A 26,949-nucleotide genomic window follows, 5' to 3' on the forward strand; every position below is an offset into this window, starting at 1 on the left:
CTGAGTACGGGTCTAATTGGCCCCTGCTATAATGTACAGCAACCTAAGACTCACTCTAAATTATGGTGGCTAAAATGGACCCTAGAGATAGCTTGGCTGCCCAAAGGTTTGCCAGAGTTCATCACACTCTGGCTGAGTCTCCTTCTGTCTCCAATCATGTCCCCAGTGCACCCAGGAATGCCCCCCAACTCCAGGGGGAAGGGAGTGGGTAGTGTAGACCTGGCTATTCCAGTGCTATGTCACCCAGGATTTCCCTACAACCAGGGAATTCCCAGTTGCCCTACTAGGCATAGACTTTGCACTGTCATGGTGACAAAACCTGGAAGGAGTCAGGAACTTAAAAGAATGAGATATTCTGAGCAGACATTTGTGCAAGATATCAGCCTCTTGAGCACCTCCTTAGAAACTGCTCGACCCAATTTCATTATTGCTTCTTCTTTTATCAGTTTTTGCTCCAACTTTGGCTGCTTAACTTTCTACAAACTCACTGCTCAGGAATTCACTTAAAACACTTAATGAGAAGATGGTGCAACAGGACCAAATACAAATGTCCATTCATACAAATACAAATCTCCATTCATTTTTTGCTCTTTAACCCCTTTACTGCTGCTTGAAAATCTGTGTTTTAACAGCAACAGAAGCTTCCTACAGAGAGTCCATTTAAAAAGATGGAATGTCTAGTAGTGTTTTAGGCTGTACCTGGTGTGTTATTCAATGATGAAGCAGATAGGTAAAGCAGTCACTTGGAACAAATGCTGGAATGCAATTATAACCACCAGATGACTTCACCATAAAGGGCTAAATCCTGCAAGCCCGTTACACACAGATCTCTCATTGGGCTCTGGGAAAGAAGTCCACTATAGCCTAAATTCACTATAAGCAGGTTCTACTATATGCCTACATAACTCAAAGAGCTGTGTACACGCCACACTTATTTCCTTCACTATTTATATGCACAAGGTTTGAAAAACAGCTCACCACCTGTCTGACTTCTGTCATAACGTAATCAGGCCCTGACATTAACACTGTCCTGATACAAACGGCAGAATAAAAAAAAGTTCAGTCTTATACAACCAAGATCTTAGGCAATTGAGTTGGAATAATTTTCACTGAAAATACACACTTGTAACTAAGTAGATGAAAATATGCAGATTCAGATATGTGTTGTTTAAAATAACAAACAAAAAAACCCATTTACATGCACACTTCACTCTCCAGAGTATTATAGTCAAATCTGGGATGAACTATGGCAGCCAGATGGAAGGCTGAACGTTCTAGACAAGGGTCTGGGCAAACTTACAAAAAGTGCATGGGATCTTTAATGTCCATATAGAGAAGACAGGGCTTCAGTTTTAATGTCTCATACAAAATATACACAAAAGTGCATGGGATCAATTTACCTCCTTCAGAAGAAGACTGAAGGGCTAAGATGCAAGAAAAAGAAAAGTCAAGAGAAAGTGTCAGGCAGTGACTGTGATTTCCAAATAATGCAGAAATGGAACAGAGATGCATAGCAGTGAATAAAAACTAAATAAGTTAGATGACCTGAAACAGAAGCAGCCTGACGTGAATGTGAGTGAAATTTTTAGATCTCTGCTGTCATATAAATAAGAAGTTTTGCTTTGACTGGATCCAATACACAATCAAAAGTGCTTAGATAGTCCTCTAAAACCACTAGCTGGACAAGTATTGACCCTCTTCTGTAGATAAAACTCAAAGCAACTGCCCTGAAGAGAAAAGGGTGGCAGATCTTGGCCCAGGCAGAATGAAGAATAGAACTAGAGACAACCATTGTACAACCTCAATAACAGCAGAGGGCAGCAGTAAAAATATTACTGAGGTCATGTAAAAATAGACCAAAGAATGTGTCATGCCACTTGCAGCCTGAAACTACATGTGGTATCAATCTGATGCTTAACTTGTACTATTTCTTGGGTTAAAATCGAGGGGAAAAGCTGTAGATAAAATTCTGAGCTGAGCACAAATGGTCTTAATTCAGGGAAACCTGTCATGTTTAAGGAGTTTCATAACCTAAAATCTAAAAAGAAAGCAAAAAAAGAAAAGTTTTTAAATAAATGCATATGACAGGTAGCAATGTGGACTCAATAAGGAATGATGCTGGTTTATGTGAAATGAGTTTGGTAGCTTTAACTGAGTTCCTAGCCAACCAGTGTCCACATAGTAAAAATCCCAGTCTCAGTTGTTTACATTCTTCACCCTCTCTAAAGAGAGGCTAACAACTGGATAAGCCACAGAGACTGATTCTCTCACCCTTAAGAGATAGTCCCTTTTTGAGATATTCTAGCTGGAGCAGTGGGGAAGGGGTCGGTGGAGAGGAAGCTTGTTCTGCCTTTCCTGTACTTGCTCTGTGTATTAACAGTGGAATTAGGTCTTTAGGGATGTCAATCAGGCATCAGTCCTAGCACACTTAATATTAGTAATATCACTGGGAACTGCGGTGAGCAAAGAGTGCAGTTCAGGTTAAAAATCCACTATTCGTATGTCATCTGCTAAGATTGTTCCCTTCGGACTACTAGTAGCTTCCACCACTTCCCCAGAGAGTCTATTCCATGGCCTACTTGATCTCACTTTCAGGAATTTTCCCTCAAATCCTCAGCTCAGCACAAATCTGAGGTGGACACTTTGTTTTAAAAGCTACTCTTCTGAGCACGTTTTACCAAAACAAAAGGGCAAAATATGTCATTTTAATTCAAACTAGAGCATTTCAGATCTCTCATTAGAACATGGAATTGAGACAAATCAAAGTGAAAGGGAGTCAATTAAAGTTTAATAAATTTGAAGTAATTAAATAAAAGAACAATTTAAGCATAAAGGCAGATGTCACATAATCATTAACCACTGGAATATGGACACTAGGCATGCAAGGGCTCCATCTGCCTTCCAATTCTGGGTACTGTTTGGGAGGCAACAGCTGATTTAGCAAAGGCTTAGGATTCAATGTAAACAGCATTAAAACCATTAGCTGTAACTTTGTCATGCTCAGCTAAGCAGGTTCTGCTGCACCAACATGATATGCTAATGAAATAAGCTGGACATTGGGAAACAACACATAAGATGACCTATGCTCTTCAGTTACATGGATCCTTTTCTGCACCAGCAAAAACACAGATTCTTTTGGGAAGTAACTCCGCTTGTAGTCCATAAGGCCAGTTTGCTAGCTTGCTATATTGCAGGGATCGGCAACCTTTGGAACGCGGCCCGCCAGGGTAAGCCCCCCGGCGGGCTGGGCCGGTTTGTTTACCTGCCGCGTCTGCAGATTCGGCCGATCGCAGCTCCCACTGGCCATGCTTCACCGCTCCAGGCCAATGGGGGTTGCAGGAAGCGGCGGCCAGTGGGAGCTGCGATCGGCCAAACCTGCGGACGCGGCAGGTAAACAAACCGGCCCGGCCAGCCAGCTGATGGGCCTCGTGCCAAAGGTTGCTGATCACTGTTCCCTCTAAGCTGTGCATGTGTGTGCGTGCACACAGATCCTAAACACCACACACACGGTGAAACACTGTGCACACAAAAATTTGCACAGAAGAAATTTTTTGCGCACATGGCCTGTCAAAAATTAGAGGGAACATTGTTGCCGATTCCTGCTATATTGCATAATGTGTTTTCTTCATTGGTTTGATTGATTATATTGTTATTGTCTTGGGTTTTGTTGATGCTGAATTCCAGTATATGTTACTCATAATAGTTGGCTGTAACACAAGGAACCTACAGGCCTGTATCCTGTATGATTAGCTAGAGCAAGTTAGCATAAGTGTTTGTAACCTTTGCCATACATAAATGGCCTACCGGTTAGCCCTTTTGACTTCGGGGAACCAAACAAAAAACTGAATGTGTTTACCTTAAGTCCGGAACAGATCGGTAACAGCAGGGTACACTGCAGAACATGGAAGTCATGACGTAGGCAAAAGGTAACGGTTTTGGGGATGAGATAATCAACATTAATACGTATGTATATATGTCATAATATGCACCGCTACAGACTAGGGACCGAATGGCTAGGCAGCAGTTCTGCGGAAAAGGACCTAGGGGTGACAGTGGACGAGAAGCTGGATATGAGTCAGCAGTGTGCCCTTGTTGCCAAGAAGGCCAATGGCATTTTGGGATGTATAAGTAGGGGCATAGCGAGCAGATCGAGGGACGTGATCGTTCCCCTCTATTCGACATTGGTGAGGCCTCATCTGGAGTACTGTGTCCAGTTTTGGGCCCCACACTTCAAGAAGGATGTGGATAAATTGGAGAGAGTGCAGCGAAGGGCAACAAAAATGATTAGGGGTCTAGAACACATGACTTATGAGGAGAGGCTGAGGGAGCTGGGATTGTTTAGCCTGCAGAAGAGAAGAATGAGGGGGGATTTGATAGCTGCTTTCAACTACCTGAAAGGGGGTTCCAAAGAGGATGGCTCTAGACTGTTCTCAATGGTAGCAGATGACAGAACGAGGAGTAATGGTCTCAAGTTGCAGTGGGGGAGGTTTAGATTGGATATTAGGAAAAACTTTTTCACTAAGAGGGTGGTGAAACACTGGAATGCGTTACCTAGGGAGGTGGTAGAATCTCCTTCCTTAGAGGTTTTTAAGGTCAGGCTTGACAAAGCCCTGGCTGGGATGATTTAACTGGGAATTGGTCCTGCTTTGAGCAGGGGGTTGGACTAGATGACCTTCTGGGGTCCCTTCCAACCCTGATATTCTATGATTCTATGATTCAATGTTAGCCTATAGAGTAAGTGTACCCGAAGATTTATCTGGGTGAGGAAATAAGATTTGGGCATAGTAGGTTGTGCCTGATTAAAACAGTCCCAGAACCCTATAAGAGGGTAAACAACCATGCAGGGGGATCGCTTTTTCCTATCTTCTATCAAGCTATCAGCTCAGCTTCGCAATACAATTTAGCTACTCAACACTTGAACCTGATCCCTAGCAATTTGGGGAGCCTGGACCATCAAATTCATCGGGCAGGCCAGAGATGGGGCTGGTCCTCTGTCTCCAACTACCAGGTTTTCAGGGAAAGGTGAGAGTAAGCTAGTTTAAGTAGTCCTTTAGAACAAAGATGTTACCACTAGGGGCCAAAGAATTGTATTACTTCTTTGTGGCTCTGTGTTTTATATCTTTTCTTATTCTTTCATTCATTTCATAAAGGTCTTAACGTTTTGATATTGTCCTCAGTGTAAGTGTCCTTGCCACACAACCCGAGGGTCTGCTCATGACGTTGAACTCTCTGAGTTTTCTAACCCTGTAGCCTGAACTGGGACAAGAACCTAAATATTTTCTGGTCAGATCATTGGCGAGCTGTAATAAACTAGCCCATAAATTCAGGTCAACACTCTTTACCTTGGTGTAAGTGAAGAATCAACCTACATATTTTTAATATAAAGGAAACTATAAAAAAGCAAAAGCTACCAGCTGCCCAAAATATAGTTTTGCTCATACCAGCTGAGGATTTTGCCTGTAACATATCTGAAATGAGTTCATGAGAGCTGACAGTTTCTCGGACAATATTAAAGGTGCAACAGCAAACTATCCCAAAGTGATGGAAAGATAGGAAGAATAGTAAGAGGTCAATACAGCTTGATACAGCTCTTTAATGACCTGAAAAATCAAAAAGAAATCCTACAAGAAGTGGAAATGTGGACCAATTGCTAAGGAGTACAAAAGAATAGCACAAGCACAAAGGGACAAAATCAGAAAGGCTAAGGCACAAAACAAGTTACACCTAGCAAGGGACAAAAAAGACGATAAAAGGTTTTATAAATACATTAGGAGCAAGAGAAAGATGAAGGAAAGCATAGGTCCTCTACTTTGTGGGGAAGGAAGGCTAATAATGGACGACATCAAGAAGGGTGAGGTGTTTAATACCAATTTTGCTTCAGTCTTCATGAAAAAGAAATTATGACCAGATTAATATTAATAACAAGGAGGAAGGAACGCAAGTCAAAATAGGGAAAAGAATAAGTTAAAGAATATTTAGATATAGATGTAGTCAAGTTGGCAGAACCCAATAAAATTCACCCTAGGGTTCTTAAGAAACTAGCAGAAGCAATCTTGGAACCATTAGCAATTATCTTTGAGAACTCATGGAGATCGGATGAGGTCCCAAAGGACTGGAGAAGGGCAAACATAGTACTTATTTTTAAAAAGGGGAGCAAAGAGGACCTGGGGAATTATACAGCAGTCAGCCTAATTTTGATACCTGGGAAGACACTGGAACAAAGTGTAATTAGTTAATGTGTTTCAACAGGAGTAGTATCCACAATATTGGAGGGAAAAGGCTTATCCATCAAAGTTAGTGACTGTGAAGCCTCAAAAGATTCAAATTGTGCAGTTCCTCTCTAAACCCAAAAGTTCAGATGAACTATCTGAATCCCCTGAATCTGCAAAACTGAGAACTACAAATCTTGTAACAATCACAACAAAACCTTAAAACCATTATTACTACTTCATGTTTATATCTGACCCTAGCTAAGCAAGACAGCATACAATGACTACAGAAGGCTTTACTATTAGATTACAGAAGCCACTACCTGCAACTTTCCAAGCTTGTGCTACTAGCCTGGAAACACAGTACCATACATCATCACTGAGGCATTTGACTGTGGCCATATTTAGCTCTGGCATAAGAACGTGCAATTCTAGTCAATGGAATTATGCCAATTTACTCCAGGGACAGAATTTAGCTCCAAGTCAAATAATAGACTAGTTGGTGGAGCTCTACTCTCCAGGCCAGTGGTGACTGGAGAACACATAGGTCTTCTCCTGCAAAGTTACTGTACTTCAGTGCAAGTGTAATTGGTATGTGTAGCCACAAAAAGGTTACGCACTAGGAGGCGTAATGCTCTGCTCCAAGCAAATGTAAGTTTCCAGCCCCCGATGAAGAGCACAAGGTAAAAAGGAGGCAGGGCGTAGGCAGCGAGATGGTGATTTCTTAGCAATAAATTCCCCTCGTAGCCAGCCTCTTGCTATTAGGAGTAATTTAGCAGCTACAAAGCAGCACTTTCCTTAATACAGGATCAGGTTCCCAGCACTCCCTGTCCTGCTCATCACTTTTAACCTTGTGATTATAAAAGCAACATGTCACTTCTGTGGTATGCAGGCTCAAGCCTTGAAAGATCAGCTGTCAAGCACAGATACATGAGCATTGCACAGAGTTTCTGGTGACATAAACAGAAGAGACCATGATAGTATCAGGCAAGAAAAAATTCCTAATCTCATCTTTCAGCAGTGTTGCTACTGTAACCAAAACAACAGATGGAATAGGATTCAGGGCAAAAGATCATGGAGGCTGCAAGGCCTTCCAGCCAATGAATTCACACTGCTGAGTCACTGCTTTGGCAGGGCTTCAAGGGAAGAAGTAACTTCATCATAAACCTATGACTGACTGCTTAGGGAAGACCATGCTTAAAGCCCATCCAGACTGAATGGGGCACTATAACATCATTTAAAAAGGAGTAGGTGGTGGTGGGCCAGTGATATAGCGGTAGGATGTGGGAGAATTTCAAATCCGAGGTTGGTTCTGTTTTGGCAAGAAATGGATGGAACAGTTCACGTAATTCCATAGCGACCCCTGTGGTAATTAAGAAGCAGTATGGACGGTCTCTGAGGGGGAGTCCTATACGTTCATCTTTGCCTTAAAAGTGAAGAGTAAACTGTAAAACTAGTAGTAGGACCTCCCCCTTAGTGAATGTATGAAATGGCAGATTTATAAAACCACTTTCAAACCCTCTATTGGATACATATGTTATTTATATTTTATTTATTATCTAAATTTGATAGTGTTACACTGGATTTTAAAAAAAATATTTCATAATAGAATCCAAACTTACTGTGCAAACGACAACTCAGCTGCTGCTTTGATTTCCATCCATTTGTCCTGTGGCATGTGATCACTTTGCAGTAGTTCCTCTGAAAGTTCCTGAGCTTTTACTAAATTTCTCTCTGAATCTTTCAATCTGAGTAGTGCTAAGGGTAACTGCACTCACTTCATGTAGGTCATTAAAAGAATTGGCATACTTTGGAAAATCAGAAAAAACGTATAGGGTTTTTTGTGATTTAATTTGTGTAATGTGAGATGCTGCAAATTAAGAATTTCAAGTGTACTGCACATGTTTGTTTTTGAAAAATACAATGCATTTGAACATCTCTTTTAAAATATCCAGATATCCACATGAACTCAAAACAACTTAAAAGTTGACTCAAAATGTAAGCCTGTCTAAAACTAATTTCTTTTGAGTTACTATATCCTCCTGAAAGGGAGAAAACTGTCAGTCTGGCTGCAACAGTGTTAAAATATATAGTGAGATGTTGTCCCTTACCTAGTGTGCAGAAGTTGGAGAAGGATTCATGACTTCTGATTCCGACTATGTTTTGCCATGCAACTTTGTGTGACCTTTGAAAATAAACTGAACCAATCTGTGTCTGTTTACCCTTCTGTCAGATTGGTTGCTCAACCTAACAGATGTTATGAGGTTTAATTAATGTCTAAAAAACTTTGTTTTATAATTAATTAATAGAAATCTCCGTTCTGGGTGACCAATCTCAGTTCTGTGTTGAGTTTTTGTCACTGTGGATGCAACCGTATTCATGACCATGAGTGGGTACAAATGTTCTATCATATCTCTGCTTTCCCTAGCTACTTTGTTCTTACAAAAAGAGAAAGGAAATAGACAAGAATTTGTTCTCTGAAAAGACCAGAGAGTAAGAATCTTGTCCCCTTCCATACTTTATTGCTCACAACAGTGAGAAGAGGCATGGTATGACAAAATGTGTGTGAGAACAACAAATCCAGCACCTTTGGTATGCTGTCAGTGGATCTCTTAATTATGAAGCTTCCAGACAGTGTCAGAGTGCCACAATCTTAAAATTTTTTTACTCTCATGGAGGGGGCAGAAATACTTATTTCTTCCACCCACATTTTGCTTTAGGCCTTATGAATGGCCTAACCACCTCCAATCTCCTGGCTAAAGACTGATTTTGTTTTGAGCTCTCACTGTACATTTCAATCTGTGGGATCTGCTGTCTACTATGTACACTGGATCCTCGCTAGAACGCGGGATTTGGGATCCATGCGCGGTACCGTGTTAAAATGAATTCCAATTAAAGTAATTAAATTTGGGATTCATGGCCGCGACCGCATTACATGTGGATTCACGCTATATAGACGCGTGTTCTAGCAAGGGTCCAGCGTACCTATCCAGTTTGTATTTTGGACCTAGGTTTTCGTTTCTCGGATCCTTGTAACGATAGGACTTAAGTGACAATAACAGAAGTGATGTAACTGCTGTTATTTAAACAATGATGGAAGAGATGCAGGCCACTCCCTAGAGATTAAGGTCCATCCTGGCAAGAGATGTTATTAAGAGTTATTAACCACTCTAAGGAATACTGTTATTGGCATTACAACATGAATATGGGGGGCCATATGCTTTTTTTAAGGGTAATGAGGTTCCTATTGGATGTTTCAATAGACAATTCTAGAAATTAACACTGTACATTTGTCAGGTGTTCATATCATTTCAATAGATCCAATCTATTGATCTGAAATAAACTTCTAGAACCAATTGCAAGTAACAAATAAAACTGAGACAGGATATTCGTGAAGAGCAGTTCATGATCTTCCTAATGTCTGACAAATGGCAACTGAGCATTTAAGAATGTCCATTCTTTGTTCAGAATCAGAAGCAGGGATAGGTGAGCTGGCAAGAAGAATTTCTTTGGCTTTTTCTGCATGTTGCTTTGCTTGTAGTGAAAACCCTGTGAACATAAATAAGAAAAAAAAGTCTTCTGTGGGTGATTCAGCTTTTAGATTCTCATGAGGAAAATGTAACTACTTCCACATGTATGCTGAAGATTATGATGTTTCCTTCTCCTGTCGGAAGGCTTTGGCTTAATTTAATCTAGAAAGTACATTCAGGTTTTCCAGCAAGAGGCAGAGATAAGCCAAGAGATCTGGGCAACAACAATAGAATCACATTCAGTCTACCTGAAAAATCAAGATTCATGCCTGTAAAAACCAAAATATATTCAATTTTTTATCCTCACAAATCCATTACTGAAGTCCTCTGATGCAAACCATAATTTCTTTTTAAAGATAAAGGAAACAGACTGCATGATGCAATTGGAGAACTCAAGCTAATTTCAGTTAACGCAAACAACTGGTCAAAAGAGTTGCCAATGTTTCTTATTTAGTAAACAGTCTATTGCAAATGTAACTAAAAACGAAATCCTAAAATGCTTTCATTGGTTTAATTTTAATAATAATATAATAAAGCAGCTTTATACGGTATCATTTGGATGCCTTAAAGTGCTCTACAGAACTACAGACGATGTAGCTGACCCTGCAAGGTACAGGGATCCATCCCAGTTTCCTCTGAAAGATGAGGGAGTATAACATCTTGCAGAATTGCATCCAGAGTATTTAGAGGGATCATTTTACCCTTCACTGAAATGCATCCACACATGTTCTGTAAGCAGAGAAATAAAGAACATTGTAGCCACTTGAAACCGACTGGGTGAATTTTGTCCAAGTTGGAACTTAACCAGGACACGGAGGATAACACCCCGGTTCTTAAGAGAAGTGCTATGAGGATTTATTAATTTACTGAATTTTTTCAAACCAAAAGGAGAAATAATTCAGAGGAACAAGTGCAAAAACCATGGCAAGATACAATAAATAATCTCAAAAAGAGGAGACAACAGAAATACTAATCAGAACCTGGTCATGGGATTTCAGTGAGTACTTGGGACTTCAGTTTACATCTAATCTAAAAGCTGGCACTGCCAGCAGCACAACACCTATTAATACCGTCCTTTGGCACTGGTTTCATATGGATTTGGAGGTAAGAGAGAGTGACATTTAATGAATCACCAACACCACTTCTTGCAGCTCCTTAAAGATCTCTCATTCAAGTAGTGATCTGGCCAAACGCTCATCAACATTACTGCGTATTGTGATATACATAATTATAAAGATTCTTATGCATGCTTAGACATTGTAAGTCTTGTTCACTAATTAACCTGACATGTCCGATTTGTTATCTTATTCAGCTGATCTTTAGAGTAACACAATGTAAAAGCACAGACATGGCAAGGATTACTGTTTGTTAAGGAATACAGACAACAATGATAACCCCACAATTCCCATGATCCCATGCCTCTCCCCAGGCTTCTATATTTAACTGAAAAGCAAGATTAATTCTGAAGATTCCTAGGTATTCAAGCATGGATGGAACCTAAAAAAGTTTTCTCATGTTTGTGAAGAACACACTGCAGGAGACAGATCACCACACACGTATTTGTAAAGTTACTTAGAAATTCGTAAGGGATAAAGTAAATAGTTATCTTGGACTTAGCTGTAAACTTAACGTGTATGAACCATACATATTCAAAAACATATTCAAAAAGGAAATGCCACAGTCAGGATTACTTTAACAATCACAGTTTTCACAGATGTCCTAGATTTGGTCTCAAATATTCCCTATTATAACTCCTTAAATAAGCCTATTTTCTTCTTAGGATCCTCACATTTTGGTAGGATGAGAAGTTGTTATTGTTGAGTATTCTTTCCAAATGATTTTACCTTAGTGTGATAAATTCTGAAGCTTCATACCCCTTCTCTTTTCAACACAGTATTTCTGCTATGAAAATTCTTTGGCACACATGCTTTGGAAAATTCTTTAGTTATCAGAAGATTCCAGAGGGAAGAGAAGATATACTAACAGCTTTAGCCAGAAAATCAGTGTGTTCTTTAGCTTGTCCTTTTATTTCTTTTTAAATTAAAATGGCTTTTCTTCTGTTCCATTGACTTGATAAACATAAACCGTCCTTTTGAAAAAAAGGTCTGTAAAAGCTCAGGGCAAAATCTTGCAATCCTTGCTGAAGCCATTGGGAGCTTTGACTATGAAAGGACTGGAGGATTTGGTCCTAACATTGTGACCTCTGAATTTTGTAAACTCACCTTTAAGCTGGAGGTATCCCTGAGCCAAATTAACAGGGGCTTCTGCCATTTTCCAGTGATGGCCTCCATAGCAAATTCTTGCCAGAGCTATACACCTCATGAGATCCGAGAGGGTTTGGTTATACTAACAGAAAAAGAACGCTCTGTTGTTTAAGAAGCCTAAATTACAGGGAACCTGAATTGCACAGATACTGACTTCCTTCAGGTCCCATTGAATTCAAATGGAGCTGCTGGTGTGCAGCACTTCTCAATATGAAGCCCAGACTGACAATGGTCAAACCCAACCCGTATTGTGACTATTTCAGTATTTGGGTGCTGAATTCTCTGTTTGTCTGAAAGTGGAGTATAGCATTCCATTCACATTCTACATTAATCAAAAGACTCAGTTATTCTGAATTCTAATTAGACTGGCCATATGTGGCTAATGTGAGGTCAAATAATAGCAAATGTTTGAAAGGTGAACACAGTGGAAGATACAAAGGAAGAGGATTATCAGTTGTATGCTAATTGATAATATCATGTTTTATTAGTAACATAGGTAAGGAATTGTAAAGAAGTTTTTTTAAATGATTTTTTTAACCTCATAGAGTTCCTTTAACAAATTGTACAACTGTAACCTTTAGACTGGTAAATGGTAAAAGTAACTGGAACCCACCCAACAATGAGTTTTAACAAAACAGAAACATTTCAGTTAAGATGGTACTGTTGCAATCTCCTCTCACTTGTACCAGAATTCACCAGTGTAACTCTGTGTCAGTTAAATTACTCTTGATTTACACGAGTGCAAATAAGAGAATAATCGAGGTAACAGTTTATTTTGATTAACAAGGCTTTTATCATCATGTCATTCAGCATCTTTAAACTTGGCACCTTGGTTCTGATTCTCTACCTGAATATTACCAAACGATCCTCAAAAAAGTCACGCCTAGAACACCTTTAAGCTAACACTTGTGAAAGTAGAATGAATTATATTGAAATTATAATTCATTAAAGAAATGCTACTTGAAGGGTTTGTTGAAATATAGTTGTCAGGAAGAGAAACATTAAGGAGTATGAGACAATGAGTCAAACTAATTAACTTAGAGCTCCTACTGAGCTAGGAGATTGGTAAACGTTAGTATGCAAATAAGATATGTATGTATATTTGTCAGTTTCTGCTTCCTTTTGTCTCTTATGTTAAATTGGCTTTGGCTTAATTGTATAAATAAGTTAGCATGAGCCTCAGAGAGGGTCTCACATATCTGGGTGCATTGGCAAAGCGCTTTGCTAATAAACAGGGTGGTCTGACAATTTATGTAGGAGTCCTGATTCTGACTTTGACACACTGTATCCCAAGTCATTTAATTATTTTGGGCTTAGTCATTCTACCCGTAAAGTCAATGGCAAAACCCTAGAGAGCGTTAGGCAGTTCTAATGACCAGGGGTAGGATATTTAAAAATGCTCAGCATTGGGTTAACTCGTCTCTCATTCAAGCAGACAGGAGTTTTACCATTGACTTTAATGGAAGCAGAGTTAGATCATTGCTGGGTGCTTCTCAAAATCCCACCCTTGATCCCAACTACTGTGCTATACTTCCATGAGCACCTAATACCCCACCTTTCCCACTCACCATTACTTCTTGACCTGAAAATTACCATTACCACTGAAATCCGGACACTACACTGCTCAAGTCAAATGTACAGTGTTTGCCTTTGCTGCTGTGAAATGCATGGTATGTGAAAGCAAGTGATTTGATACAAAGTATGTCAAATACAGCTCTCTTACTTCATGACAGCTGCTATGCATCTTTGCCTTTTGTTCACACTGCAGAAGCTTCTGCTCCGGAGGCTACAGTAGTTTCTCTTCTGAAGATCTGTTTTGGAGCTTTCTTCTGATTCTAGCATTAAGGGCAGCAGCAGAGCCATCAGTGTGGCTAGAGATTCGGGCTTCTGGAGCTTCCTGCATTCTCCTGTCTACATCCTCTTTTGATCCTGTAATTTAACCAAATTCACATTTGCTAAAAGCAGAGCAATTTATTGAAGATTTTTCAGTACCTTATAGCAGTGATTCTCAACCAGGGGTCCGGGGCCCCCTGGGGGGCCGTGAGCAGGTTTCCGAATCTGCCAAGCAGGGGCGACATTAGACTTTCTGGGGCCCACGACAGAAAGCCGAAGCCCTGCCGCATGGGGCTGTAGCTCGGGGCCCCGAGCCCTGCCACCCAGGGCTGAAGTTGAAGCCTGAGTAACTTAGCTTCACAGGGCCCTCTGTGACATGGGGCCCCGGGCAGCTGCCCTGCTTGCTACCCACTAATGCTGGTCCTGGGTTTTATATGCAGAAAACCAGTTGCTGTGGCATAAGTGGGCCGTGGAGTTTTTATAGTATATTGGAGGGGCCTCAGAAAGAAAAAGGTTAAGAAACCCTGCCTTATAGCTTTCTGGGCTCACACATCCTACGGCTCCCAGGTAGGCCTTGGTTATGTAGAGTATGTTATTATAAATTATTAGTCAAATAATAAAATACAATATTTTTGCACAACTTTATACAGAATAAGTACCAGTACAGTACAATCTTCAGGCTTGGCTTGAGTTATCAATAAGGCCTACAAAACATGCCTCATTTTAGGTAAACAGGCTCTGTAGTATAAATAATTACCATATCTAATAAAAAATAATAGTAATAACAAGCTCTGATATAGCACTTTTCATCAGTACAGTTGCTCTCAACGCACTTTGCTATCTTTAAATATCTACTTTTAATATCAGTTGTTTATGAAGACACAGTGAAAATTATTTTGTCACAGCAAAATTTTTTTCCTGTAGAATATGATGTAAATTCATTATTATCTTTTACATACAGGGTATCAGTTACTGACATAAATATTCATTAAAAATGATTCTGGGTGGGAATTTCAAAAGTAGTCAATGCTGGCCTAACTTTGCTCCCTTAAAGCAATGGTAATGTTATCAGTGGGAGCAGGGTCCGACCAATCCTGAATGTTTTGGAAAATCCCACCAACAATCTATTTCTCTTGATGCTAGAGAATTTAGTAATGTCATGGCATAAGAGCAAGTAGCAGAGATGCAACTACTGGAAACTAGGTAAAGACATGCAATTTTTCTGTTGCTTTTCTTATAATATAAAGACTTCTCTAAAGAAAATGTGGACATTTCTAATACTTACTGACTGTATGCTTTTATTAACTCTACAGCATGTTTATGTTTTCGGAGTTCCCAGCAACCTCTGCAATCCCAATAATATTCCACTTATGCATCTTTTCCCAGTCCTGAAACGTTACTTTCAGAAAAAACATTTGCCAAAACCAGCATTCCAGTTTTTATCTATTTTGATGAAGTTTATGAAGCATATACTCAGTGACATAAAATTACTTGGCATATTATTCTGTGTGGAATGTACGTGTCCACTAGCTACCTGCCTGTAGGTTAATCATTTTGTTAAAAATGAAAACCTATATAAGAAATGAAATATCATTTAAAAAAGGCAACTATAAAACTCAATCCTGCAAGGTGCTGAGCACTGCCAGAGAGATGCTAATTGCCATCAACTTCTCTTTAAATCCCATTGGAATTTGAGAGCATTCAGCACTTCTCAAGACTGGGTGTTATTGAATAAAAATATCTATGTATATAGCTTTCAAAAGCAAGTCTTATTTAATAAAACATTAATTTTCACTTGTAATATACTCTGCTAGCGTAGCATCCTTTCTTGATAACATCACTACAGGCTTCCTTAGACTAAGCCTGTTACATCACACTATTATTCCAATCTGAAACGGATAATATTTGCTTTATTTTACCCTGGTTTTCCCTACTCTCAAAATTTATGCATTCCCCTCCTGGCATGCTGTGACCAGTGCCATAAAAAAGCTGCATGTGAAAAGAGAAAAACACAACAAAGAAAGAGAGAAAGGGAAGAAGACTGAAATGTCCCAGTGCGATTATACTTTCCATCCTTTTTTAAAATAAATGTGGATCACATGAGCAGGATATTCTGTAAAAGACATTTCCATTTTTAATGTTGGAAAATTAACTATTCTCTCAAAGTGGCACGACTGTGCATGCTTTCAGTACCCACCAAATAATCTGTATTCCTAATTTCCTGTAGCAATCATTTTTTAAATACTGGAAACTGATTTGTTAGAAGGATTAAAGGCAGATTTTTGAGACCGAAGAAACACACAGCCAATGGGACATCTATTCAGCAGGGGGAAGGATGGAACAGTGTAGGGACAATCCCAAATTTAAAATAAGGCCCTGATGCTGTGTAACTACCTTGATTAGTTGGGAAAAGAGCGAATGTCTATTATACATTTTCCCTCCTGAGCATGAGGGAAAAGGAAGATAGGAAGAAGATGAAAAGGAGAAGGAAAAATTGAGGGGATGTTCCCCAAGAATAACTTTACTGAGGATTCACAAAATTGTTCAACTAGCCCTTAAGAGAATATCTGTTTTGCTGTACCTCCCAACTTCCTGGATTAGTCATAAACACAACCCATTTTGCTAAGGATGATTGAGATATTCCTTCAATTAATGTACTTAATTCATCATTACCCTTTTTAAAATTCACACTGACTTTCTGTTCACATTCATTAGGTAACTACTCTCCAGTGAAATGAATAAGAAAGCCAACAAATTCTCTAAAAGGAAGAATGCACTTGAGAGTGTAAATTAATTATCCACTTACATTCTTTTTTGAGTTGTCTTAGTTTCTCACTTCTGTTCTGTTCAAACACGTAATGCTGCTGTTGAGGTGCACTTTCAACATCAGTGTAAATCTTTAGCCTTGTGTACATTTATTTATACAGTATGTTAATCACAAAGAAGTCAAAATTCATTGCATCATGAAAAATCTCTTTCATGCTTCTCACAAAGTAGCCTGATATCCACAAAGTTCAGAATAGGATGGGTGATAGATAAAAAGACCAACCAATTAGAAACAGAGATTATGGTCTAGACTTGTCAGTCATGAGAGAATAACCAATCCATGGAAGTTTAAGGGAGTTTTGCTAACGGTATATCCCTTCCAAAGACTTCTCTTAAAGAAACAGGGCAGCTTTTAGAAGGCTCTTAACCCAGCAATGTTAAATATTCTGAATATGAGTAAAATGCTACTGTAAGAATTCTGAATACATCACATGTATCTACAAAAGTATCAGAAAAAATAAGGCCTTATTCTAAACGAGGAGTTAAGGCTGTGATGTCAGCACATCTTAACACAGGCTAAGAAACACACTTTAAGTCTAGTCTAGACAAGGCATACTACCTTTAACACAGGCTAAACTGGCTGAATTAAAGTCTAGGGGTCCCTCCAGACTTTAACTCCACAAGTTTAACATGATTTAAAACACACTGGTCAACACATTTGCTAACACATGGTAGCACCAAACCTTAATCCTAGCCCAGACAAGGCCTAATATAGTTTCACAAAGAGCCCAACGATGTAAGTTTCTCTAAAGTTCTTATCAGTGGGAAAAAATGTTGTTTTGACCCATGGAAATCAAGCAGACACAAAGTTTAATCAGGGAATGTAACAGTGAATGTTTTCAGGAACATACAGTATGTAGGGCAGTAAATTGCAATTAAAGGCTGATACCATTTTAGACAGTCTCCGATGAAGTGAGCTGTAGCTCACGAAAGCTCATGCTCAAATAAATTGGTTAGTCTCTAAGGTGCCACAAGTACTCCTCTTCTTTTTGCGAATACAGACTAACACGGCTGTTACTCTGAAACCTGTTATTTATACTGCAATTGCAGGTAAAATGTGCTAGGTGCTGTACAACCACATAGGAAGGCAGTCTCCGTCCAGAAAAGCTTAACTTCAGGATGAAAGCAACATATGAAGAAAGGGGGAAAAAGGATACAACATGCATGTATTGTTTTATTATTTTCATGGCTGACTCCAAAGTGCCCCTAGCCCTCCCAATTATTATTGCCTAGCTTCTTGACAGCATAGCAGCAGAAATGGGTCTGGAGAAGGGATACCAAGGAGAAGACCAAAGCCCTGTAGTACAACCCACGGCAGTCACTGAAGGGCTGTGGGAAAGAAAGCACACGACTGTGAGAGGCAGATAAATAAATGGAGCATCAAGGCTGGTGTTAGTGGAGAAAGGTGGACACCGACAGCTCCACTAGTCACTGGTTAAAATTGCAGGGGGAAAACTGTGTGAGTGAGGGGGAGCTCAGCCCTGAGATGGGCCGGGGGGCAGGCCTTGGACCTTGTGACCAGGGCAAGGGTAGTCCAGCCTGGAGATGGAGATGGGGGGGGGAGGGGAGAATTGCAGGCCCTGTGACCGGGGCAGAGGTAGTCCAGCCTGGAGATTTGGGAGGGGGGAGGAAATCTCAGGCCTGTGACCAGGGCGGGGGGAGTCCAACCTGGAGATGGAGATGGCGGGGAGGGGGAATCTCAGGCCCTGTGATGGGGAGATGGTGGGGAGGGAATCTCAGGCCCTGTGACAGGTCAGGGGGAATCCAGCCTGCAGATGGGGGGAGGGGGAATCTCAGGCCCTGTGATGGGGAGATGGCGGGGAGGGAATCTCAGGCCCTGTGACGGGGTGGGAGGAGTCCAGCCTGGAGATGGGGGGAGGGGGAATCTCAGGCCCTGGGACGGGGGCGGGGGGAGTCCAGCCTGGAGATCGAGGGAGGGGGAATCTCAGGCCCTGTGATGGGGCGGGGGTCCAGCCTGGAAATGGAGATGGGGGGAGGGGGAATCTCAGGCCCTGTGATGGGGAGATGGCGGGGAGAGAATCTCAGGCCCTGTGATGGGGTGGGAGGAGTCCAGCCTGGAGATGGAGAGATGGGGAATCTCAGGCCCTGTGATGGGGCGGGGCAGGGCGGGGGGAGTCCAGTCTGGAGATGGAGATGGGGAGAGGGGGAATCCCAGGCCCTGTGACGGGGCGGGGGGAGTCCAGCCTGGAGATTGGGGGAGGGGGAATCTCAGGCCCTGTGACGGGGCGGGGGGAGTCCAGCCTGGAGATTGGGGGAGGGGGAATCTCAGGCCCTGTGATGGGGCGGGGGGAGTCCAGCCTGGAGATGGGGGGAGGGGGAATCTCAGGCCCTGTGACGGGGCGGGGGGAGTCCAGCCTGGAGATGGAGATGGGGGAGGGGGAATCTCAGGCCCTGTGACGGGGCCGGGGGGAGTCCAGCCTGGAGATGGAGATGGGGATGGGGGAGGGGGAATCTCAGGCGCTGAGACGGGGCGGGGGGAGTCCAGCCTGGAGATGGTGGGGGGGAATCTCAGGCACTGTGACTGGGCGGGGGGAGTCCAGCCTGGAGATGGGGGGGGGGGGGGAATCTCAGGCCCTGTGACGGGGCGGGGGGGAGTCCAGCCTGGAGATTGGGGGAGGGGGAATCTCAGGCCCTGTGATGGGGCGGGGGGAGTCCAGCTTGGAGATGGGGGGGGGGGAATCTCAGGCCCTGTGACGGGGCGGGGGGAGTCCAGCCTGGAGATGCGGGGAGGGGGAATCTCAGGCCCTGTGACGGGGCGGGGGGAGTCCAGCCTGGAGATTGGGGGAGGGGGAATCTCAGGCCCTGTGACGGGGCGGGGGGAGTCCAGTCTGGAGATGGAGATGGCGGGGAGGGAATCTCAGGCCCTGTGACGGGGCGGGGGGAGTCCAGCCTGGAGATGGAGATGGCGGGGAGGGAATCTCAGGCCCTGTGACGGGGCGGGGGGAGTCCAGCCTGGAGATGGAGATGGCGGGGAGGGAATCTCAGGCGCTGAGACGGGGCGGGGGGAGTCCAGCCTGGAGATGGGGGGGGGGGATCTCAGGCCCTGTGACGGGGCGGGGGGAGTCCAGCCTGGAGATGGGGGGGGGAATCTCAGGCCCTGTGACGGGGCGGGGGAGTCCAGCCTGGAGATGGCGGGGGGGAGTCCAGCCTGGAGATGGAGATGGCGGGGAGGGAATCTCAGGCCCTGTGACGGGGCGGGGGAGTCCAGCCTGGAGATGGGGGGGGGGGGATCTCAGGCCCTGTGACGGGGGCGGGGGGAGTCCAGCCTGGAGATTGGGGGAGGGGGAATCTCAGGCCCTGTGATGGGGCGGGGGGGAGTCCAGCCTGGAGATGGAGATGGAGATGGGGATGGGGGGAGGGGGGATCTCAGGCCCTGTGACGGGGCGGGGGAGTCCAGCCTGGAGATGGGGGGGGGATCTCAGGCCCTGTGACGGGGCGGGGGGAGTCCAGCCTGGAGATTGGGGGAGGGGGAATCTCAGGCCCTGTGACGGGGCGGGGGAAGTCCAGCCTGGAGATGGAGATGGCGGGGAGGGAATCTCAGGCCCTGTGACGGGGCGGGGGAGTCCAGCCTGGAGATGGGGGGGGGGGATCTCAGGCCCTGTGACAGGGCGGGGGGAGTCCAGCCTGGAGATGGGGCGGGGGGATCTCAGGCCCTGTGACGGGGCAGGGGGAGTCCAGCCTGGAGATGGAGATGGGGGGGAGGGGGAATCTCAGGCCCTGTGACGGGGCGGGGGGAGTCCAGCCTGGAGATGGAGATGGGGGGAGGGGGGAATCTCAGGCCCTGTGACGGGGCGGGGGAGTCCAGCCTGGAGATGGAGATGGGGGGGAGGGGGAATCTCAGGCCCTGTGACGGGGCGGGGGAGTCCAGCCTGGAGATGGAGATGGGGGGAGGGGGAATCTCAGGCCCTGTGACGGGGCGGGGGAGTCCAGCCTGGAGATGGAGATGGGGGGAGGGGGAATCTCAGGCCCTGTGACGGGGCGGGGGAGTCCAGCCTGGAGATGGAGATGGGGGGAGGGGGAATCTCAGGCCCTGTGACGGGGCGGGGGAGTCCAGCCTGGAGATGGAGATGGGGGGAGGGGGAATCTCAGGCCCTGGGACCGGGGCGGGGGGAGTCCAGCCTGGAGATGGGGGGGGGGAATCTCAGGCCCTGTGACGGGGCGGGGGGAGTCCAGCCTGGAGATGGAGATGGGGGGAGGGGGAATCTCAGGCCCTGTGACGGGGCGGGGGAGTCCAGCCTGGAGATGGAGATGGCGGGGAGGGAATCTCAGGCCCTGGGACCGGGGCGGGGGGAGTCCAGCCTGGAGATGGGGGGGGGAATCTCAGGCCCTGTGACGGGGCGGGGGGGAGTCCAGCCTGGAGATGGAGATGGGGGGAGGGGGAATCTCAGGCTCTGTGACGGGGCGGGGGAGTCCAGCCTGGAGATGGAGATGGGGATGGGGGAGGGGGAATCTCAGGCCCTGTGACGGGGCGGGGGGAGTCCAGCCTGGAGATGGGGGGGAGGGGGGAATCTCAGGCCCTGTGACGGGGCGGGGGGGAGTCCCAGCCTGGAGATGGAGATGGGGGGAGGGGGAATCTCAGGCCCTGTGACGGGGCGGGGGAGTCCAGCCTGGAGATGGAGATGGGGGGAGGGGGAATCTCAGGCCCTGTGACGGGGCGGGGGGAGTCCAGCCTGGAGATGGAGATGGCGGGGAGGGAATCTCAGGCCCTGTGACGGGGCGGGGGGCAGGTCAGCCTCGGGCCCTAGGACCGGGAGAGGGGAGATCTTGACGGAGCTACGCTACCTTCAGGCCCCCAGCATAGGGCAAGATGCGCAAGCGGCGTCAACCCCGCCCGCCACGCCCCTTTGAGCCCGGAGGGGCGGGCCCTAGGGCCGGAGTGGGAGGAGTCAGGATTCGGAGGCGTCCAAGGTCTCGCGATACCCGCTCTGAATGAGCGCTCGCGGGGTTGCTGCCCTCCGGCCTCGGTGCTGAGAGCGGAGGTCGCAGGCCCGCCCCGCCCCGCCCCTGAGGGAGCGCAGGTGAGTGACCCGCCGCCTCTCCGTGAGGCCTGAGCGCCCCCGTCCAGCGCCTCACCCGCTGCTGGTTGGGCTCCCTGCCCGCCTTCCCCTGCGGCGGCTGCAGCGGCGCCCGACACGGCTTCGCCGGGCCCCTGCTCAGCCGCTCCCGTCCTGACTGAAGTGTGGGGACTCGGCCCGGGGATGGGCGCGGCCTAACGGACACTCGCCCCCCGGCCATACAGCACCTCCCCCCATATAACCTGTTAATTCCCCCCCCACCCCCCCCGACCGTACAGCACCTCCCCCCATATAACCTGTTAATTCCCCCCCCCCCCCGGCCATACAGCACCTCCCCCCATATAACCTGTTAATTCCCCCCCCACCCCCCCCCGACCGTACAGCACCTCCCCCCCATATAACCTGTTAATTCCCCCCCCCCCGACCGTACAGCACCTCCCCCCATATAACCTGTTAATTCCCCCCCCCCCCCCCCCGACCGTACAGCACCTCCCCCCATATAACCTGTTAATTCCCCCCCCCCCCCGGCCATACAGCACCTCCCCCCATATAACCTGTTAATTCCCCTCCCCCCCCGGCCATACAGCACCTCTCCCTATATAACCTGTTCATATCCCCCCCCCGGCCATACAGCACCTCCCCCCATATAACCTGTTAATTCCCCCCCCCCGACCGTACAGCACCTCCCCCCATATAACCTGTTAATTCCCCCCCCCGGCCATACAGCACCTCCCCCCATATAACCTGTTAATTCCCCCCCCCCCCCCCCGGCCATATAGCACCTTCCCCCATATAACCTGTTCAATTCCCCCCCCCCCGGCCATACAGCACCTCCCCCCATATAACCTGTTAATCCCCCCACCTCCCGGCCATATAGCACCTTCCCCATATAACCTGTTAATTCCCCCCCCCCCCGGCCATACAGCACCTCCCCCCATATAACCTGTTAATTCCCCCCCCCCGACCGTACAGCACCTCCCCCCATATAACCTGTTAATTCCCCCCCCCGGCCATACAGCACCTCCCCCCATATAACCTGTTAATTCCCCTCCCCCCCGGCCATACAGCACCTCTCCCTATATAACCTGTTAATTCCCCCCCCCGACCGTACAGCACCTCCCCCCATATAACCTGTTAATTCCCCCCCCCCGGCCATACAGCACCTCCCCCCATATAACCTGTTAATTCCCCCCCCCCCCCCGGCCATATAGCACCTTCCCCCATATAACCTGTTCAATTCCCCTCTCCCCCTGGCCATACAGCACCTCCCCCCATATAACCTGTTAATTCCCCCCCCCCGGCCATACAGCACCTCCCCCCATATAACCTGTTAATTCCCCCCCCCCCCCCCCCGGCCATATAGCACCTTCCCCCATATAACCTGTTCATTTCCCCTCTCCCCCCAGCCATACAGCACCTCCCCCCATATAACCTGTTCATTTCCCCTCTCCCCCCGGCCTTACAGCACCTCCCCCCATATAATCTGTTCATTTCCCCTCCCCCCCATATATCCTGTTCATTTCCCCTCCCCCCGGCCATACAGCACCTCCCCCCGACCATACAGCACCTCCCCCCCCATATAACCTGTTCATTTTCCCCCTCACCCCCACCCCCTGGCCATACAGCACCTCCCCCCCCATATAACCTGATCATCCCCTTCCCCCCCACCATACAGCACCTCCCCACCATATAACCTGTTCATACCCTTCCCCCCCACCATACAGCACCTCCCTCCCCCCTTCAAACCTTAAAAAAAACTTAAAAAACCAGCACTTAAAAAAGACCACGCCAATGAGAGGCGTACAGCTTTCTGCGCCAGGGCTACAGCACTATGGTGCCAGTGTAGACACCGTGGTCGATTACAGTGCTGCGATTGGCCTCTGGGAGGTGTCCCACTGTCATAACCATAGGGGTAGCCTCAATTCCTCCTTACTGGTAAGGAGTTAAGAAGCTTGAGTTACCTGGTTGGCACCTGACCAAAGGAACCAATGGAGACAAAAGATACTTTCAAATCTGGCGGGGGAGAGGTTTTGTTTTGGGTTCTTTGTTTTCTGTGGCCGTTAGCTCTTGGGACTAAGAGGGACCGGACATCAATCCATGTTCTCCAAATCTTCCTGAACAAGTCTCTCATATTTCAAACTTGTAAGTAACAGCCAGGCAAGGCGTATTAGTTTACCTTTGTTTTCTCAACTTGTGAATTTTCCCTTTGCTAGAGGGAGGTTTATCCCTGTTTTGTTGTAACTTTGAAACTAAGGCTAGAGGGGGTTCCTCTGTGCTCTTTGAATTTTCTGCTACTCTGTAAGGTTAACTACCAGCCTAAGTTTACAGAGATGATTCTTTTACCTTTTTCTCTTTAAGTAAAATCCTTCTTTTTAAGAACCTGACTGATTTCTCCATTGTTCCAAGACCCAGGGGTTTGGGTCTGTAGTCCCTTTGTAACCAATTGGTGAGGATATATGCTCAAGCCTTCCCCAGGAAAGGGGGTGTAGGCTTGGGGGAATAGGACTCCAAGTGGTCCTTTCCCTGATTATTTGTTTGTTAATCACTTGGTAGTGGCAGCAATCCCAAGGCAAGAATGGAATCTGTGCCTTGGGGAATTTTTAAACATAAGCTGGTAAAAATAACCTTACGGGATCTTTCATGCAGGTCTCCACATCTGTACCCAGAGTTCAGAGTGGGGAAGGAACCCTGACACCCACAATGCCTGTTCTTGCCTCTCTGGTCATCGGTATGAACTCTACTACCCTGCCCTCAGGTGACCAACAGTCATCCCCACCCCATAAGTTCCTTTGGCATTTTGAAAGTCCCCTTCCTGTTTGCTCGGTGATGCATGCAGTGGTCTCAATGCATCTTTCCAGGTGACCATGCCTGCTTCACGCACCGGGCGATCCCCTGCTTGGAGCTGCTGGACCTAATCAGCATTTGGGGAGAGGAGGCTGTCCAGTCCCAGCTGCGCTCCAGCCGTAGGAATTATGATACCTACGGACAGATTTCACGATGCATGACAGAAGGGGGCCATGACCGGGACTCGTTGCAGATCAGGGTCAAAGTGAATGAGCTATGGAACGCCTACCACAAGGTGCGGGATGCAAACCACTGGTCTCATGCTGTGCCCACGAGCTGCCGATTCTACAAAGAGCTGGACACGATACTCGGTGGCGAGTCCACCTCCACTGTGAAGACCACTGTGGATTCTTCAGTGGCTCGCATGCCAATTGAAAGTGGACTGAGCTAGGAGAAGGAAATCTTGGACGAGAATGTGGAGGGGGATCTAGAGGTCAGAGATGCACGCAGCCAGGAGCTCTTTTCTACCTGGGAAAAGGCTAGCCAGTCACAGCTATTGGATGTTGGCGAAGCACAAACTGGTGAGGAGGCCCCTGATAAATGGATTTGATTTTGGGAATCACTGAAGCGAGTTGTTGGGGCAGAAAGGTTGCAGAAAGCAGGCTTGTCTCCCATTGCATGCCTAGTCTGAGTGGTGGAACAGGCTGTTGATTGACTCCCTCACTTCATGGGAATCTCCATCAGAGATCGCCAGGAAACTCTCCTGGAGATACTGGGCAATCCACTGCCGCAGGTTCTTCGACAGAGCTGCTTTGTTTCTTGCCCCATTAAAGATAACTTTCTTGTGCTACTGTACTGTCCCGGGGTGGAGGTGGGGCAGACCATTGCTGCACACAGGCATGCTGCATAGGTGCCAGGGCAGAAGCCGCTGGCTTGGAGAAGACCCTCCCTTGATTCCCTGCTCATGCTTAGCAGTGAGATATCTTCCATAATCACATCCTGTGGAAAGCGTGGGGACAGGAATGATTATCAGGCCCCCCCTACAGTGCTGGCTCTCCCCAAAAGCCATGTGTCCAGTGTATAGCACGGTCCAGGAAGAGTGATTTACTCTGCCTCTACAACTACTCACCATTTTTGGGGGTCTTGTGGCTCATGTGTGCTTGCCTGGGTCTGCAGTTAGTGACAGGTGTGTGAGTAGTGGCTCTGTTTTAAATCACTGAATCAGTGTTCTTTGTCTTGCAAACAATAGCACTTTGGTAAAATGTTGCATTTAAACTTCACAGAGATGACTTTGGGAGCCCAGCCTCCCTCTTTGTTATCAGCGGCTGAACGGCTGCGCAGAATTAGAAAGTGGCCAAGAAGAACTAAGGAGGACTTTCTGCGTGATGTAATGATGCACTCTGCCACTGAGAAACAGGAATTGAAGGAGTGGCGGGACAGCGAGAAGAGGGATTGAAAGGAGAATGCGGCACACCAGAATGAAGCCACAGAGCAGCTCTTAAAAGTTATGGAGTGCCAGCAGACATGCTTCAGGCGATGCTAGCTCTGCAAACCGAGCTAGCATCCCTGCAGCCACTGTCGCAAAACTTTTCCATGCTCCCCCCAGACACCGCCAGCACACTCTTATCAACCTTCTGGCTCCAGTCTACACCCGCGGCATTCCACTCCTCCCTCCTCACAATCCAGCACTGCGGACTCCCAGTGCACTCAACACCCATCCCGCCGCAGTTTGGCCCTGCGGAAGTACAGTACCTGCTGCATTTTACTCCAAAGGAGAAGGTGGGATATGATCCCTGGACAGACACAAATCTTTAGCCGTCCCACCTCCTCCTGGGACCTTCCCTTCCCCTCTTCCACTTACTGCTGATGTGTTGTTTGGTTTTTTTTGGTTTGACTCTCTCCTCGATTGTTGTTTTTTAATAAAAGAATTGTGATGGTTTGAAAGCCATCTTTATTCTATTAAATGAGAGCACAAAGAGCCCTGTAAAGCAACATCTAATTATGTTAAACCCCCATATTGCATTGTCTACACCAATCCCCTCCTAGCATTACAAGCACTGCACTCCCAAGCATAGCAATAAATATTAGTGGCTTTCAGCTTTACATTGCTGCCTCAAGGCATCCCTGATCCTTATGGCCTCATGGTGCGCCCCTCTAATAGCCCTGGTCTCTGGTTGTTCAAACTCAGCCTCCAGGCGCTGAGACCAGCCTTGAATGAAGCTTTCACCCTTCCCAGCACAAATATTATGGTGCTTACAGCATGCGTCTATAAGCATAGGAATATTAGTCATCGGCCAGGTCCAGCTTCCCACAGAGGCAACGCTAGCGGGTTTTTAAATGGTCAAAAGCACACTCAACAGTCATTCTGCACTTGCTTAGCCTGTTCTTAAACCGTTCCTTGCTACTATCAAGTTGCCCTGTGTATGGCTTCATAAGCCACCGCATTAACGGGTAGGCAGGATCTCCC

At 46.2% G+C, this 26,949-nt stretch overlaps 2 protein-coding genes across 3 annotated transcripts in view; one reads left to right on the plus strand and one right to left on the minus strand.

Annotated features, from left to right (window-relative positions):
- TTC23 (tetratricopeptide repeat domain 23) overlaps positions 1–21,548 on the minus strand; it is a 44,683-nt gene extending 23,135 nt beyond the window's left edge. The window contains 6 exon segments of the mRNA XM_073304656.1: positions 7,832–7,977; positions 9,646–9,758; positions 10,342–10,468; positions 13,727–13,932; positions 16,643–17,991; positions 21,466–21,548. Coding sequence (XP_073160757.1) covers positions 7,832–7,977; positions 9,646–9,758; positions 10,342–10,468; positions 13,727–13,906 — 566 coding nt within the window. The 5' untranslated portion in view covers positions 13,907–13,932; positions 16,643–17,991; positions 21,466–21,548.
- Positions 21,549–21,569: 21 nt separating this feature from the next.
- LRRC28 (leucine rich repeat containing 28) overlaps positions 21,570–26,949 on the plus strand; it is an 89,042-nt gene continuing 83,662 nt past the window's right edge. Inside the window, exon 1 of one of the 2 annotated variants that reach the window (XM_073304279.1) lies at positions 21,570–21,701. The gene's annotated coding sequence lies outside the window, so the exon portion shown is untranslated. Of the gene's footprint in view, positions 21,702–23,429; positions 23,841–26,949 lie in introns of those variants that run through there. The other variant, XM_073304280.1, reaches the window with a different exon arrangement.

Source organism: Lepidochelys kempii, chromosome 10 (assembly GCF_965140265.1).
Source record: "Lepidochelys kempii isolate rLepKem1 chromosome 10, rLepKem1.hap2, whole genome shotgun sequence".
NCBI classification, from domain to species: domain Eukaryota; kingdom Metazoa; phylum Chordata; order Testudines; family Cheloniidae; genus Lepidochelys; species Lepidochelys kempii.